The sequence below is a fragment of the Paramisgurnus dabryanus genome, chromosome 1 (assembly GCF_030506205.2).
Source record: "Paramisgurnus dabryanus chromosome 1, PD_genome_1.1, whole genome shotgun sequence".
NCBI classification, from domain to species: domain Eukaryota; kingdom Metazoa; phylum Chordata; class Actinopteri; order Cypriniformes; family Cobitidae; genus Paramisgurnus; species Paramisgurnus dabryanus.
Window position 1 is genome coordinate 5,596,001 of NC_133337.1, and position 14,715 is coordinate 5,610,715.

At 40.3% G+C, this 14,715-nt stretch overlaps 1 protein-coding gene across 6 annotated transcripts in view; it reads left to right on the forward strand.

The window, feature by feature from the left end:
• sbf1 (SET binding factor 1) overlaps positions 1-14,715 on the forward strand; it is a 411,549-nt gene that overhangs the window by 293,243 nt on the left and 103,591 nt on the right. For all 6 annotated transcript variants that reach the window (XM_065247769.2, XM_073815717.1, XM_073815733.1 and 3 more), the window contains 4 exons: positions 12,319-12,491; positions 12,599-12,775; positions 13,001-13,102; positions 13,200-13,385. In XM_065247769.2, coding sequence (XP_065103841.1) covers positions 12,319-12,491; positions 12,599-12,775; positions 13,001-13,102; positions 13,200-13,385 — 638 coding nt within the window. The remainder of the gene's footprint in view (positions 1-12,318; positions 12,492-12,598; positions 12,776-13,000; positions 13,103-13,199; positions 13,386-14,715) is intronic.

Here is a 14,715-nt window from a genome sequence, read left to right on the forward strand (position 1 = left end):
AAACTGATCCCTGCGGTACACCGTATTTAACCAGGGAGTGATATGACTCTTCCTCATTTACATAAACAAAGTGATAGCGATTGGTTAGATATGACCTAAACCAGGCTAGCGCCTGACCACTGATACCAACATAGTTTTCTAGTCTTTTGAGTAAGATTCTGTGATCTATTGTGTCAAAGGCTGCACTAAGGTCTAGTAATATAAGAATTGAGATTTCACCACGATCGGATGTTAATAGGAGGTCATTTGTAACTCTAAGCAACGCTGTCTCTGTGCTATGGTGGGGCCTGAATCCTGATTGGAACTTTTCATATGTACTATTTTTTGTCAAGAATGTGCGTAACTGGCTTGCCACTACCTTTTCTAATATTTTCGAAAGAAAAGGGAGATTTGAGATTGGTCTAAAGTTATTAAGTTCTCCTTGGTCAAGCTGTGGTTTTTTAATCAGCGGTTTAATAGCTGCTATTTTGAAAGCTGTTGGAACGTATCCTATTTCTAGGGATGAGTTAAAGATATTTAGAACTGGGGTTGACACTACAGGGAATACTTCTTTAAGTAGTTTTGTGGGAACGGGGTCTAGTATACAGGACGATGATTTGGATGATGTGACTAGTTTAGAGAGCTCATCTATTGTAGTAGGTTTAAATGAATCAAGATGTTCGTATGGTAGTCTAGTGTTAAGTGAAGTAATGGGTAGAGTGGTGGCTGCCTGGGTAGCTACGATGTTTTCCCTAATAGCCGAAATTTTGTTAGAAAAGAAGTTCATGAAGTCGTTACTATTGTGTTGAAGTTTACTATTGGTTTCTGTTTGTTCTTTGTTTCTAGTCAGTTTCGCAACTGTGCTAAAGAGGAAACGAGGGTTATTATGATTCTCATTTATAAGCTTGCTAAGATATGTAGATCTGGCGGTTTTAATAGCCTGTCTGTTGTGTTTAACACTCTGTTTCCATGCTGCACGCCATACTTCTAACTTTGTGCTTCTATAATTTCTTTCCATTTTTCTAGCTGCCTTTTTAAGGGCTGCGGTGTGATTGTCATACCATGGAGCTGGCGGTTTTTCTTTGAATCTCTTTTTTCGAATGGGAGCAACGGCATCCAATGTGTTAGAACAGACATTGTTTAGGTTTTCTATTACAATATCTAGATCGTCACAGTTATCTGCTACATGTTTCATTTGGGACAGGTCTGGAAGAGTGCTAATAAAGCTATCTTTAGTGGTGGAAATTATTGTTCTGGCTAGTCGGTAGCATGTTGTGGATTGAGTGATCCTATCTAGAAGTACAGTGTATGACACAAGGTAATGGTCAGAAACTGCATCACTCTGAGGTGATATTTCGACGTCATTAATATTGAGTCCGAGTGACAGAATTAAGTCTAATGTGTGCTTACGAGTATGCGTTGGCCCTGTCACGTTTTGTCTAATATTGAGAGAATTTAGAACATCTATAAACACACGTCCTAATACGTCTTTTGGGTTATCCACATGGACATTAAAATCACCAACAATAAGAGCTTTATCTACAGTGACTACAAGCTCAGATAGGAAATCTGCTATTTCATTAAGGAAATCTGCATGGTGGCCCGGTGGTCTATAGATTGTCGCTAAGGCAAAAGAAAGCTGTTTGTGGTTACGATCAGTTATTTCCATATTTAACAACAGTACTTCAAATGATTTAAATTTTAGCTCAGATTTTTGGTTTACTTTAAAAATTGTGTTGTATATTGTAGCTACACCACCCCCTCTCCCCTTTAATCGAGGTTCGTGTTTATAATAATAGTCTTGTGGGGTGGATTCATTTAAACTAATGTAGTCGTCTGCTTTAAGCCAGGTTTCTGTTAAACAGAGTACATCTAAGTTTTGGTCTGTAATTATATATAATATATATATAATAGGTTCTTTATTGGTAAGCGATCTAATGTTAAGAAGGCCGAATTTTAACATTCGAGATTTATCTGTTAATGTATTGTTTTCTAATTTTATATTAATCAGATTTGTACCTGATGTAACAAGCGGTGCCCTGTATTTATTTGTTAGGGGAACAGATACAGTTGAAATGTGCTGATATTTCGGTAAGATTGACTCGAAGTGCTGGGTTATAAGTGGTCTTGACATATCACGGCAGTTAACAGATGGACGGTTAAGCCGATCCGTCTGTTTCCTGACCTGGGCCCTGGATAGTCAGACTATATCAGAATTAAGACTATTGATCAGATTTCTAGTGAGTATAGCACTTCCTTCCGATGACGGATAAAGGTCATCTCGGGTTAGGAGGAATGGTCTTCCCCAGAAATGCTTCCAATTGTCTATAAACCCTACGTTATGCTGAGGGCACCACTTTGACATCCATCCATTGAGAGACACTAATCTACTATGTGTTTCATCTCCCCGGTAGGCGGGGAGGGGACCAGAGCATATTACATTGTCTGACATTGTTTTTGCAATTTCACACATCTCCTTAATAGTATCCTTGGTGATTTCCGACTGGCGGAGCCTGGTGTTATTCGTGCCAGCGTGAATAACAATCTTAGAAAACTTCCGCTTAGCATTAGCCAGCACTTTAAGTTTGGATCTAATGTCAGACGTTCTGGCTCCCGGTATACAGTCGACTATGGTGTTTGGTGCCTCAATGTTAGTGTTCCTGAGTATAGAATCTCCAATGACTAGGGCACTTTTAAAAGATGTTTCAGCTGGTGTACTCCTTAGGGGATCGAATCTGTTAGAAATTGCTGTAACGTTATGGGTCTTAGAAGGACACCTTATATGACTATGCCGCCTGACAGTCACCCAGTTTGACCGCCGACTTGACTCTGATGTCGGAACCGAGCCATGTGTATTTTGATAAACACTATGCGCGCTCGATACAGTATTTGTAATATTTACATTAGCATCTGATGTCGGAACCGAGCCATTAGTCTTTTCGCTCGATAGATTATTTGCAACAGTAACATTAGCGGTTTTGCTATCCTCAACTAGCGTTCGGATGCGCGATTCTAGTTCAGCAACCTTCTCAGTTAACCTTAATACTTCAATACACTTAGTGCATATAAACCCCTCTATGCTAACAGCAGAAGCTAAACTATACATGTGGCAAGTAGTACATGTTACAATAACAAGCGGAATCTTACCGCTTTCATGCTGGGCGATGGCGTCTTCGTTTACCCGAACGCAGTCCCCGGAACTGCATCGCGTAGGGTGTTCGGTTGTGACACGCCTCGGTCGCCTGCGAACGTCTGGGGCCAGGGTGATGTGGGGCTTGCTGAGTCTGCGAAGGCCGGGCAGCGGTTCCTCCACAGCTTCCCGGTCGCTTTCATGTCGTTCACGGTCCGTGAAGCTGCATCGCGTGGAATGCTTGTTTGTTGCGCGCCTCGATCGCTTGTGGACGTCGGAAGGCAGGGTGAAGTGGGCGCTGTACCTCGAGTTGGATCTGCTAAAACCGGGAAACAACTCCTCCACAGCTTCCCGCTCAGGTGAGGACAAGTCAGAAAAGCATATATCAGATGAATCCGCCATTAGATCGGAAAATGCTAGCTTCAGCCTCCACCGTTTGTGGATGCTAGCGGGCTATATGCTAACACTGGGTGTTTATTAGTGATAAATAGTTTCACGTGGTAGTACTGCTCAATAATCGTCACGGTAAAGTATTCCTATGTAAAACTAATAAGTTATATTATATAAATAGGAATAAGATGGTAAAAAAAAGGATTTTAGATGATGAACTCGACGGAGCTACGATGCACGATCTGTTCAGCATGACGTCACAAACCGGATGGAGATACCCATCAGTATCAACTGAACGGTGTGTTTAATGTGTTTAAACATTCGCTGTGTTCCGGACGCAACGCTTTCCTGTTTTCTGATAGTTCATTTTAAATACTCCTCCTAGGATTTTCATGCGATTGACACCAAATGTGGTCAACATGATGCTGAGACATTGTAGATTATAAATTGAGAAGGGATTTTTAATATCTTGAACGCTGTTCCCATGGCAACACGTCAAACTTTACTTTCATTTTCAGGCATATTTAAGCTCTTGGCATGCACTTTGGGTGCCTTAACATGCTCGAAAACACCGTTAATTTGGCACAGACCTCAAGTCATTGGCCATTAGGACCGGGCAAACGCTGGAACACGGGTGTGGCAGTAGGGCTCTGTAGTGCCCCCTGTAATGCAACAACAAATATTGGTGCACAAATCGGGCAAACATGTACGAGAGTTGGTACGTCCCATCGATCCCATCGACCTGAACAACTTTCACAGTCAAACCTATTAGCTCCGCCCAACAGGATGTCGCCCATTTTGGATGATTTCAAAAGTGCATGTGGCGAACTTTTAAATACTCCTCCCCTGGGATTCATGCGATTGACACCAAACGTGGTAAACATGATGCCCAGGACATTGCTCTTGCCAAATTGCGAAGAGATTTTGGTATCTTAAACGGTGCTGCAATGGTGAGGCGACAAATTTATGGCAAATTCAGAGAAACAGGAAGTGTCTAATATCTAAGGCAAAAAATGTCTTATTATGATGACACGCGGGGTGTTTGTTTGGCCGAAGAATCCGATCGCATCGATGTGCCTATTGTGAGTCCCTGGTATAACGCCACTAACAGGTGCCAGGAAGTCTGTGAATCACAAAGGTGGATTTTTTGACAGTTGCATGCAATGAACTTTTACATACTCCTCCTAGTGGATTTGTGCGATTGACACCAAACGTGGTAAACATAATGCAGAGACATTGCAGATGATTCCCATGGCAACACGTCAAACTTTTACTTTTATTTTTAGGGCATATTTAAGCCTTACAGTTGCATGCGGGTGAACTATTAAATTCTCCCCCTAGAGGATTCATACAGGGTTCGTACGGTCCTGAAAAACCTGGAAAAGTTATGAAATTTTAAAACTTAATTTTCCAGGACTGGATAAGTGCTGGAAAACGAATAAACCCAGAAGGTTTTGGAAAAGTCATGGAATTTTCCAAAGAATACATTTAAAGTACAGTAAAATATAAAAGAGTACAGTAAAATATAAAATTTTAATTTTAATGAGGCGATCTTGCGATCAGACACGTTGAGGTAATGCTGGCCCAGGGCTCCCAAAGCAAAATGCATTTCCGCCCTGCTCATCGGGCTATCTTGACTTATAGAACAAAATATATTTAAATGCTTTTGCATTCTCTCACAGATTTGGTTGGGTAATTATGGTATATGTTATCCAGGCATGGGGTATTTGAGTCTCGTTTATGATTAAACAGGCGCTCTGGTTTAGTTTCACTTTCGCACGAAGCCGGCAAGTTGTGAACTGTACTGAAAGCAAGCATCTGGATCTATTGCGCAAAATTTCCTCCAACGTCGCCCTGTCAGTCATTAATATCCTCTCAGTAAAACATGAAATGTCCCGCAGCAAACTTTAAAGTGATATAGGTTGCATGTCAGTGAAGAGAATTGCGAAAAAGGCTTTGTGACTCTGTGCAGAACTTGCTCTTAAAGTGACAGTAGCCCCTATTTTTCAGATCTGAAAATTGATCTAATCTGTAGCTGGAAAACATTGTATGATCCAAACTGTGAGTTTTGTGACCTACTGAACTACTATTAAATGGTGAGTGTATTCAGTGTGGACATGAGCAGGAACAGTTGGCTTGCTTCCAGTTTTTTGTTTGTTAAAAACAACAACAACAAGAGCAGAGCAAAAATTGTGGTCAGTGGCCATGAAGCCTTTGTATTGGCAAAATTTGGCTCATGGTGAAAACTAACTGTTATATATGCCCTCAACGTCGAGTGGCATTTTCTTATCTGTGACTTCAGTTAATTTTTCAAATCTTATATCTCAGAAGACAGTTTGTCTTCGTCACTGTAGTCTTTTTAAGGAGATGTCAGTGTTACTGGATATTTTATTCATTTAATGTATTAATAATGCTGCCTCACATTTATTTACTGTATGTATGTAAACCTACTCACTGGTAACCATCTTACTGGTACATGTAAGAAAACAAATAGCCTGTAATTGTATTCCATTGTATTAACCAAAGCAAAAGGCAAATTTTCATTGGATTTTTATTCTTTATTATGTATACAAGGAATTTTCTGGGTCATGATTTTTGCCTTGAAAGTAATGGAATAGTCATGGAAAAGTCATGGAAATGTATTGGTAAAAATGTGTACGAACCCTGTTCACACGATTGACCCCAGAATTGGTCAACATGATGCTGAGACATGGTAGATGCTAAATTGCAAAGGGATTTTTGATATCTTGAATGCTGTTCCCATGGCAATATGTCAAACTTACTTTCATTTTCAGGCAAATTTAAGGCTGACAGTTACATGCTGTGAACTTTTAAATACTACTCCTAGGGGATTCATGCGATTTACACCAAAACTTGTGTCCATGATGCAGAGACATTGTAGATGCTAAATTGTGAAGGAATTTTTGACATCTCGAATGCTGTTTCCATAGCAACGTGTAAAACTTTTACAATGTCGGACGTTAAGCATGGGCATAAATCTTAGACACGGGCATGGCTCTGTAGTGGCTCATCTAAAATGTGCAGTTAGTTTTACCTACAATCTTGAAACATGGTAAGTACATTGCTCTCATCAAAACAAACAACTTTCAAATTTACAGTCATTACCTCCGCCCAACAGGAAGTCGGCCATTGTGGATTTTATGCAGATTTTTGGACATTTGGAAACCCTGAACTTTTACATACTCCTTCTAGGGGATTCACAAGATTGACACCAAACGTGGTAAACATGATGTCGAGACGTTGTACTTGCTAAATTGCGAATGGATTTGTGATATCTCAAATGCTGTTGCCAATGACAATGACATGACAAATTATGCCGAAATCAGAGAAACAGGAATCGTCTTATATCCAAGGCAAAAAATGTCTTATTGGGATGACACACGGTGTGTATGTTTGGCCAAGGACTCCGATCGCATCGTTGTGCCTATTGTAAGTCTTGGGCATAGCGCCACCAGCAGGCGCCAGGAAGTGTTTCGGTCATAAAAGTGGATGCGATAAACTTTTAAATACTCCTCCTAGAGGATTTATGCGATTGACACACAACGTGGTAAACATGATGCTGATACATTGGAGATGCTTAATTGCAAACAGATTTTTGATATCTTGAACACTGTTGCCATGGCAACGCGTCAAAGTTTACTTTAATTTTAAAGGCATATTTAAGCCTTACAGTTGCATACAGTGAACTTTTAAATACTCCTAGGGAATTAATGTGATTGACACACAACGTGGTAAACATGATGCTAATACATTGGAGATGCTTAATTGAAAACAGATTTTTGATATCTCGAATGCTGTTCCCATTGCAACGTGTCAAACCTTGCTTTCATTTTCTGGCATATTTTAGGCTGACAGTTACATGCTGTGAACTTTTAAATACTCCTCCTAGAGGATTCATGTGATTGACACCAAACATGGTCAACATGATGCCGAGACATTGGACATGATAAATTGCAAAGGTATTTTTGACATCTCAAACCTGTTGCCATTGCAACGCATCAAAGTTTGCTATAATTTCAGGCAAATTTAAGGCTCTTGGCATGCTTAGATTAACTTCAAATTTGGCACACACATCAGAGTTGTTGACTGTTTCGTGTGGACAAACAGGTCACACATAGGTGTGCCTCTTAAGTCGCTCACTAGTGCCCCTGTTTGTCTAAAATAAGGGGTTTGTTTTACCTACAGTACCCAAACTGGTCAGTAACAACATTAAATAGCCCAGTGATATTTACCCACTTGATGCACTTGCCCGTGCATCGTTTTCTTGGAGGCACCGTATAGCGATAAAAAAAGTGTGAGGGCCCGCCATCGCTGCTTTCAGCTATATTTACTTTTTAAAATCCTTATAAACAGTGACCGGATAGAAAATAGAAATAAAACTTTTAATCATTTAAATATGATTTAAACATTGAATAGTTTAGACTTTTAGCTTTTTTAATTTTTTTATCTTTATGAAAACATACTATAATACTTCTTATTGTAACCTTTTTTAGTTAGCAAACATTTGTACTGACATAAAAAAGAGCCCCCAGCACAGACCCTGCAGATTTCAAATAGTCAAATGACCTCTGTTTCAACAGAGTAGGCCCAATCCTTCTCAAATTAAAAAAAAGTCATCAGTGGAGTGTTGTTGTGATGTTGACGATTATGCTGTTGGTCTTCAGTTTGCAACCCACATCACTCTGTAGTAGGGATGGGATGGTTAGAAAATTTCATATCATGATTATAGTGACCAAAGTTATCACGGTTATCAATATTATCATGGTTTTCTTAAATTGAGATGGAAATGTTCAAAAAGAACTGATACACACACTGAAAACATTTTAACAAGTTTTTTTTGGGGAAATCAGCAAACAACAAATACAATTAGCAGCTATATGCACTTTTTTAAAGCATAAACATTAAATTAGGGGTGTCCAGCCTTTTTTGTGTGGCAATCTACTTTTAAAATGATAAAGCCGACAAGACCTACCTGCTAAAAAACACTTTTTAACAAAACAGTTACATTTTTAATAACACTTTAAATGTGTGTAAGGAGGACTTACTCCATTCTTTTTGAGGAGTTACAAAAAATCCTTGAGTACATGCCGAGAACTCCTTATAGCGGAATAGCAGAGATGCGGTTTTGATGAAATAAACGGGGTTTCCACGGGTCCTTGAAATCCTGGAAAGTTTGTAAATCTGGGGGGGGATTCAAGGTCTTGGGAAGTTTTTGAAAATATACATACATAGATACAGGTCATTGAAAAAAAAAATTCACATAATTCCCTGTGTAGTGTAAGAAAATATGATAAAAATTCTAGACTTTTTAAGCTCACATGCTAAACTGTTTACTTTAAATGTTAATATCTTCTGTATGCGGATGTTAATTCATACAAAAATGATTTTTTGCATAGTTTGACACATGAAAACGTCTCGGGTTATATGTACCTGTTGTTCCCTGTGAAGGGAACGAGACGCTGCGTCTCCCTTGCCATACTTCCTGCGTCCCTGTATTGCCGTCTTTGGCAATATTTCAGATCGCAATATACTCCATGGCTCCCGCGTCACCCTGTCTTTGTCGTTAAACCTCACCATTGGTTGAATTTGATATACACATTCAGACGCACTTACCCCTGGACGTGTAACCAAAGTGTCACCACAGTGACGCAGCGCGAGTACCCTCGAAACGGAACTGTAACAATGTATCTTAAAAGGTAACACAATGTAACCTTGCTCTCACTTTAAATGTGTCCCCACATTTAGTCCTTGAATTTGAGGGTATTGGACCTGGAAAGTCCTTGAAAGGTCCTTGAATTTGAACTTAGCTAAGGTGTGGGAACCCAATAAACTAGAAAATGACAACTTTATCAGAAGCATCTCTCTCTCTCTTGTTCGATCGGTCGGTCGGTCGATCGATCGATCGATCGCACGCACATACACTGTGTGTGTGGATCAACTTCTGCATGAAGGCAAGAATGTGCATCCAAATTTCGGAAGTTAGACGACTCCGCTGCAGCGGGCAGGCATAAGATTTATAAAAACACACTTGAGAAGAAATGCGCAGCAACTCAAAAAGACTTGTTTCTAAGACCATAATGCCAATTTGGCGCTTTGTTTTCCAAAGCTCGTGGAGGTGTGGAGCAGCATACACAGTTATTAACTCTTTCACCGCCAGCGTTTTTAAAAAAAGTTGCCAGCCAGCGCCAGCGTTTTTCATGATTTTCACCAAAGTTTAATGCCTTCCAGAAAATGTTCTTCTTTAAATATATAAACATACAATATACCAAATGAAAGAACAGACCCTCTGCTTTCAAACAAAAAAAACTGTTTCATCCTCCCTTTAGTGGTTCTTTTGCAATCAGCTTTTGAATATGGGTAGGTTTTTGCAAAAACACCATATTTTGAGCAAAAAGCACAGATAATTCCATTTTTATGACTGACTTTTCATAGAGATCCCATTCAGAGCGATCTTTAAAACAGACACGGACATGCAGCAGCTTGCCATAGGGCAATACTTCCGGTTTTAAAAAGTTGCGGAAGGGCGCCACCTGGTGGATAATAGCGGTATTGCGGAAAGACGGAAAATCTCGTCATTGGCGGGGAAGCGTTTTCTCTTAATTGACGAGATATCTCGTCAATGGCGGGGAAAGAGTTAACTTATGTGCGATCTACCGGCATTGCATTTGCAATCGACTGTAACACTATGGATGTTATCTCTCAATCATGATGTGTTTTTAAGTTAAATTAAAATCATGTTAATTCTATTTTTGAATGTAATGTAATAATCCATATAGCATATAAAACAAATATACAAAACAATTGAGTGTTCTGCGGCACTCAGCGAAACGAATTAGTGAATGCCATCAGAAAAACGCACATTCTTAAAGGCCACATCTGTACATGAGTGTAAAATTATTCTTATAGATTGATGTATATTTATAATATAATAACAATAATACTAAGTGAAGAAGCGAAGTATTTAAGATTGTAATTGGACCATTATTATGAAAGCAGTATTAACGTATTGTAGAAACGAAAGTCCCAAGTTAAGCTAATGTCATCAGTCTCCCAGTAAGCAAGCCAGCGGGGCAAAAGTGGTCAGTGGTCAAGGGGTGAAAAACTACTTGGTGAGACAAAACCCTGTGAGAAAGAACTAGACTTAGCCAGGAGGGACAGTTTTCATCTGACACATCACTGCTGCAATCCATAAGGATAGAGACACAGTGTTACTGCTGGCAGCCATAACTTACAGTGCTGTTGCAGTACTATAATATAGAATTTACTGTACAAAATGCTATACTACATATATATTATAAACAATATTGTTAATACTATATTAAAGATTTTACAAGGCTGCAAGTGCACAAATGAAGGGGTTAATTGCTGCTAGGCAGTTATCGATTTGGCAGCATAAGGATGGGCATCAGGAAGAGACACCAAACTGGAACTGAGCCTGTCTGTCTCAGATGTATTCGGGGAACTGAGGATGAGATGGGGAAACAGAATAAGGTGCTATTAGCGTAGAGGCTGCTCACATGTAATCTTAAAGCTATACAGTAATCATGCATAAATAAAATAAAAAGAAATTCTTTAAAAAAGTTGAGAGAGATTTCTAATGGGTCTATAAAACCACCGGATATTGATATCTGAGCTATCAGTATGATGAAAACCTTTGGTAAAATTACATTTTTTTTCATGGTTAGCTTGACATTTACATGGATTTGCCCACATGCCACTTAGTTGTATATTTTGTTATATAATGCAATAAAACTCGTATCTAAAGTGTCTAAATGCTGTTTGAGGCCACTGTAGATGCACTTTAACATATGCTATAATATCCGCTGCCTAATTCGCCTTTGTGCTTGTGTGTGTGTGTGTGTGTGTGTGTGTGTGTGTGTGTGTGTGTGTGTGTGTGTGTGTGTGTGTGTGTGTGTGTGTGTGTGTGTGTGTGTGTGTGTGTGTGTGTGTGTGTGTGTGTGTGTGTGTGTGTGTGTGTGTGTGTGTGTGTGTGTGTGTGTGTGTGTGTGTGTGTGTTTGTTTGTTTGTATGTTATTTCTGGACCTCAGACTCATCAGACAAGCTCAGGCAACCTAAACTAGGAGCTTTAATGAAACAGGTCATGGGTGCTAAAGAGGATGTACTGGGAACCTTCAGTAGAGGAGGTGAGAGTGATTTGCTTTAGTTGTGATGCTCAATCTCCACACGTCTTGACCGTCTTTTTTCTATTTCTTGTGCAACATATTTGAAGATGCCCATGTCAACTCAATTAGATGAAGTTATTTGTGTTAATGAGAGTTAGGCCCAGGTTTATGTATGGAAAGTAATGGCCATTTTTATGTCATCTGACCTTAGCGCTGGGTCAGAGGGCAAAGGTCATCTCCCTCTCTCAGCCTAGAGTTTCGGTCAAGGCCCGCAACTCGCCAAGAGGTACAGTAAGGCCCGTCCCTGCTTTCAAAATCTAACCAATCAAAACTCAAAGGCACTAGTGAATGTCATCTATCACTAAGTGTCCATGTAGTGTTGGGATTCTCTCTTCCATGTGCTAACTATTTATTGATCACCACATTTGTTGTTGGTGTGTTTGTTATTTGTGCCGATCTCATTGTCTCTCTGTGCATGTGAGCCACCAAAATCTGAGAGTTCCTCTGTTGTTTTTTTCTTAGGTCTGTGATGTGTTTAATTATAGATATGTCTTACCCCAATTCTCAAATAGATGATTAAATTCACACACCATTGATACAGAGAAGCAATCATATATTCTCCTTCAGTGAATGTTTTGTATTGCTTCCGTTTCTCTCTCTCTTTCTCTCTCTCAGGAAAATGGGGCAGCATTCGCGGCAGTGGGCGGCTCAGCACATATAATCCTGATGTAGGGAACAGGCTGGCTGGGAAAGAGTCACCACAAGCTAACGGAGGACCAGTCGAGCCATACTTCCTTCGGCAACAGAAAGCATACCTCTACATCATTGGAGACAAGTCTCAGCTCAAGGTTACGGTCTCAAACAGTGTTGACCTTAATGGGAATATGACTCAATTTATGTATTACAGTATTGAATTCAGTGTGCACAAGCTAAACCTGTGTGTATCTGTTTTCAGGGTGGAAAGCAGGACTCTTTTCAACAATGGGAGGTGGTGCCCATCGAGGTCTTTGACATGCGGCAATTAAAGAACAGTTTTAAGAAGCTGATGAAAGCGTGTGTACCTTCCTCGCCCAACAATGAGCCGAACATGACCTTTCATCGCTGCCTGGAGGAGTCTGAGTGGATGAATTTGGTATGGTTTGTTTTCCGAAGATATTAATATTCTTTTTGGTCCATTTAAAGTCTTTTTGGTCCATTTTTTTAAAAATTGGAAATGCTATTGCTCTTCGATGCTATGATAAACATCCGGACACAACATCAATGGATTTTTGTCCAGTCTATTGGTTGATGCTGCAATCCTTTGTTTTAGCAATATTACTTTTCGACATTTCTAAATATTTGTGTTTGTGTGCCGTAGCTTCATAGGGTTCTGCAGGTGTCTGTTCTTGTTGTGGAGTTGTTGGACACAGGTTCCTCTGTCATGGTTAGTCTGGAAGACGGATGGGATGTCACAACACAGGTAAGAGACCAATAGCTGTTCTTACGTACTATCATATGCAACTGAATTAGCATAAGCTATGGATTTGGCCTGCCCAATAATGCTGTGTCGGGTACAGGTGGTGTCCCTGGTTCAGCTTCTGTCTGATCCATACTACAGAACAATCGATGGCTTTAGGCTGCTGGTGGAGAAAGAGTGGTTGTCGTTCGGCCATCGATTTAGCCATCGTGGGGCGCAAACGCTAGCCAGCCAGAGCAGCGGATTCACGCCGGTCTTTCTACAGTTTCTTGACTGTGTGCATCAGGTATGTCAACTTGTGGGTTTTTAAAATGACTGTGGGGCAATTGGGGTCAATATGACCCCAATTGAAAAATATAGCTGCAAGCAGCAATGAAAGGCCCTCACACGGTTTTTTAACGCTACATGGTGCTTCCGAGAAAACTATGCATGGTGGAAAAGTGCATCAAGTGGGTAAATATCGGTGGACTATTTTATGTTGTTACTGACCCATTCGGGGACTGTAGGTAAAAGAAACCCCACATTTTAGAAAATTTTGTGTGTTGTCAGCTGTGAGTTGTTTGTGTTATTCTAAGCACGACAAGAGCCTTAAATATGGCTGAAAATAAAAACTAGATATGTACATTTCCTGAAGAAAATGTGAAGTGGTGCTTGCCGTGGCAAATTTCGGGGGACAGTATATAATTATACTCCAAGTCACAATTAAAACAATCCAACCCTCCTGTCTCTATGATGTTCTGATGCGAAGATAGAAGGCTTTGTTTACTCTGTTGCTAGGGTACTGTATTTGGTTGCTATGGGGAAAATTGGCATCCACTAGTGATAACATGCCGAGTCACAAGTAAAATGGTCCAACCCCCGTGTCTCTATGATGTTCTGATGCGGAGATATAAGCCTTTGTTTACTCTGTTGCTAGGGTACTGTATTTGGTTGCTAGGGGAAAAATTGGCATCCACTAGTGATAACATGCCAAGTCACGAGTAAAATGGTCCAACCCCATGTCTCTACGATGTTCTGAGGCGGATATATAAGGCTTTGTTTACTCTGTTGCTAGGGTACTGTAGTTGGTTGCTAGGGAAAAATTTGGCATCCACTACTGATAACATGCCAAGTCACGAGTAAAATGGTCCAACCCCCGCTTTGTTTATTCGGTTGCTAGGGTGCTCAGATTTGGTTGCTAGGGGCGTGGCTTGGGAGTGGCCAATGATTTCCCAATTGTTACACCCCTAGTCACAAGTAAAACGGTCCAACCCCCGTGTCTCTACGATGTTCTGATGCCGAGATATAACTGTTTGAATTTTATGTTGCTAGGGTGCTCAAAAGTGGTTGCTAGGGTTGTTTCTTAGTTTGTCTTTAAGGATCCTAAGATACTGATTGGATGCCTAAGTAAAATGAGCCCACCCCCATGTCTCTATGAGACTGTGGTGCAAAGATATCCATCTTGGCATTTTATAATGGCAGTCTATGGGATAGGTTGCTAGGGTGCCCAAAATGGTTGCTAAGGTAACATTACACCCCATTGTGGGGGACGTCCTGACAGAGTCTAGCACCCTTTTTAAATTTAGTAACCAACATGTTTCTATGAAATCCTCGCTCGGACTATGACCCGTCAAAAT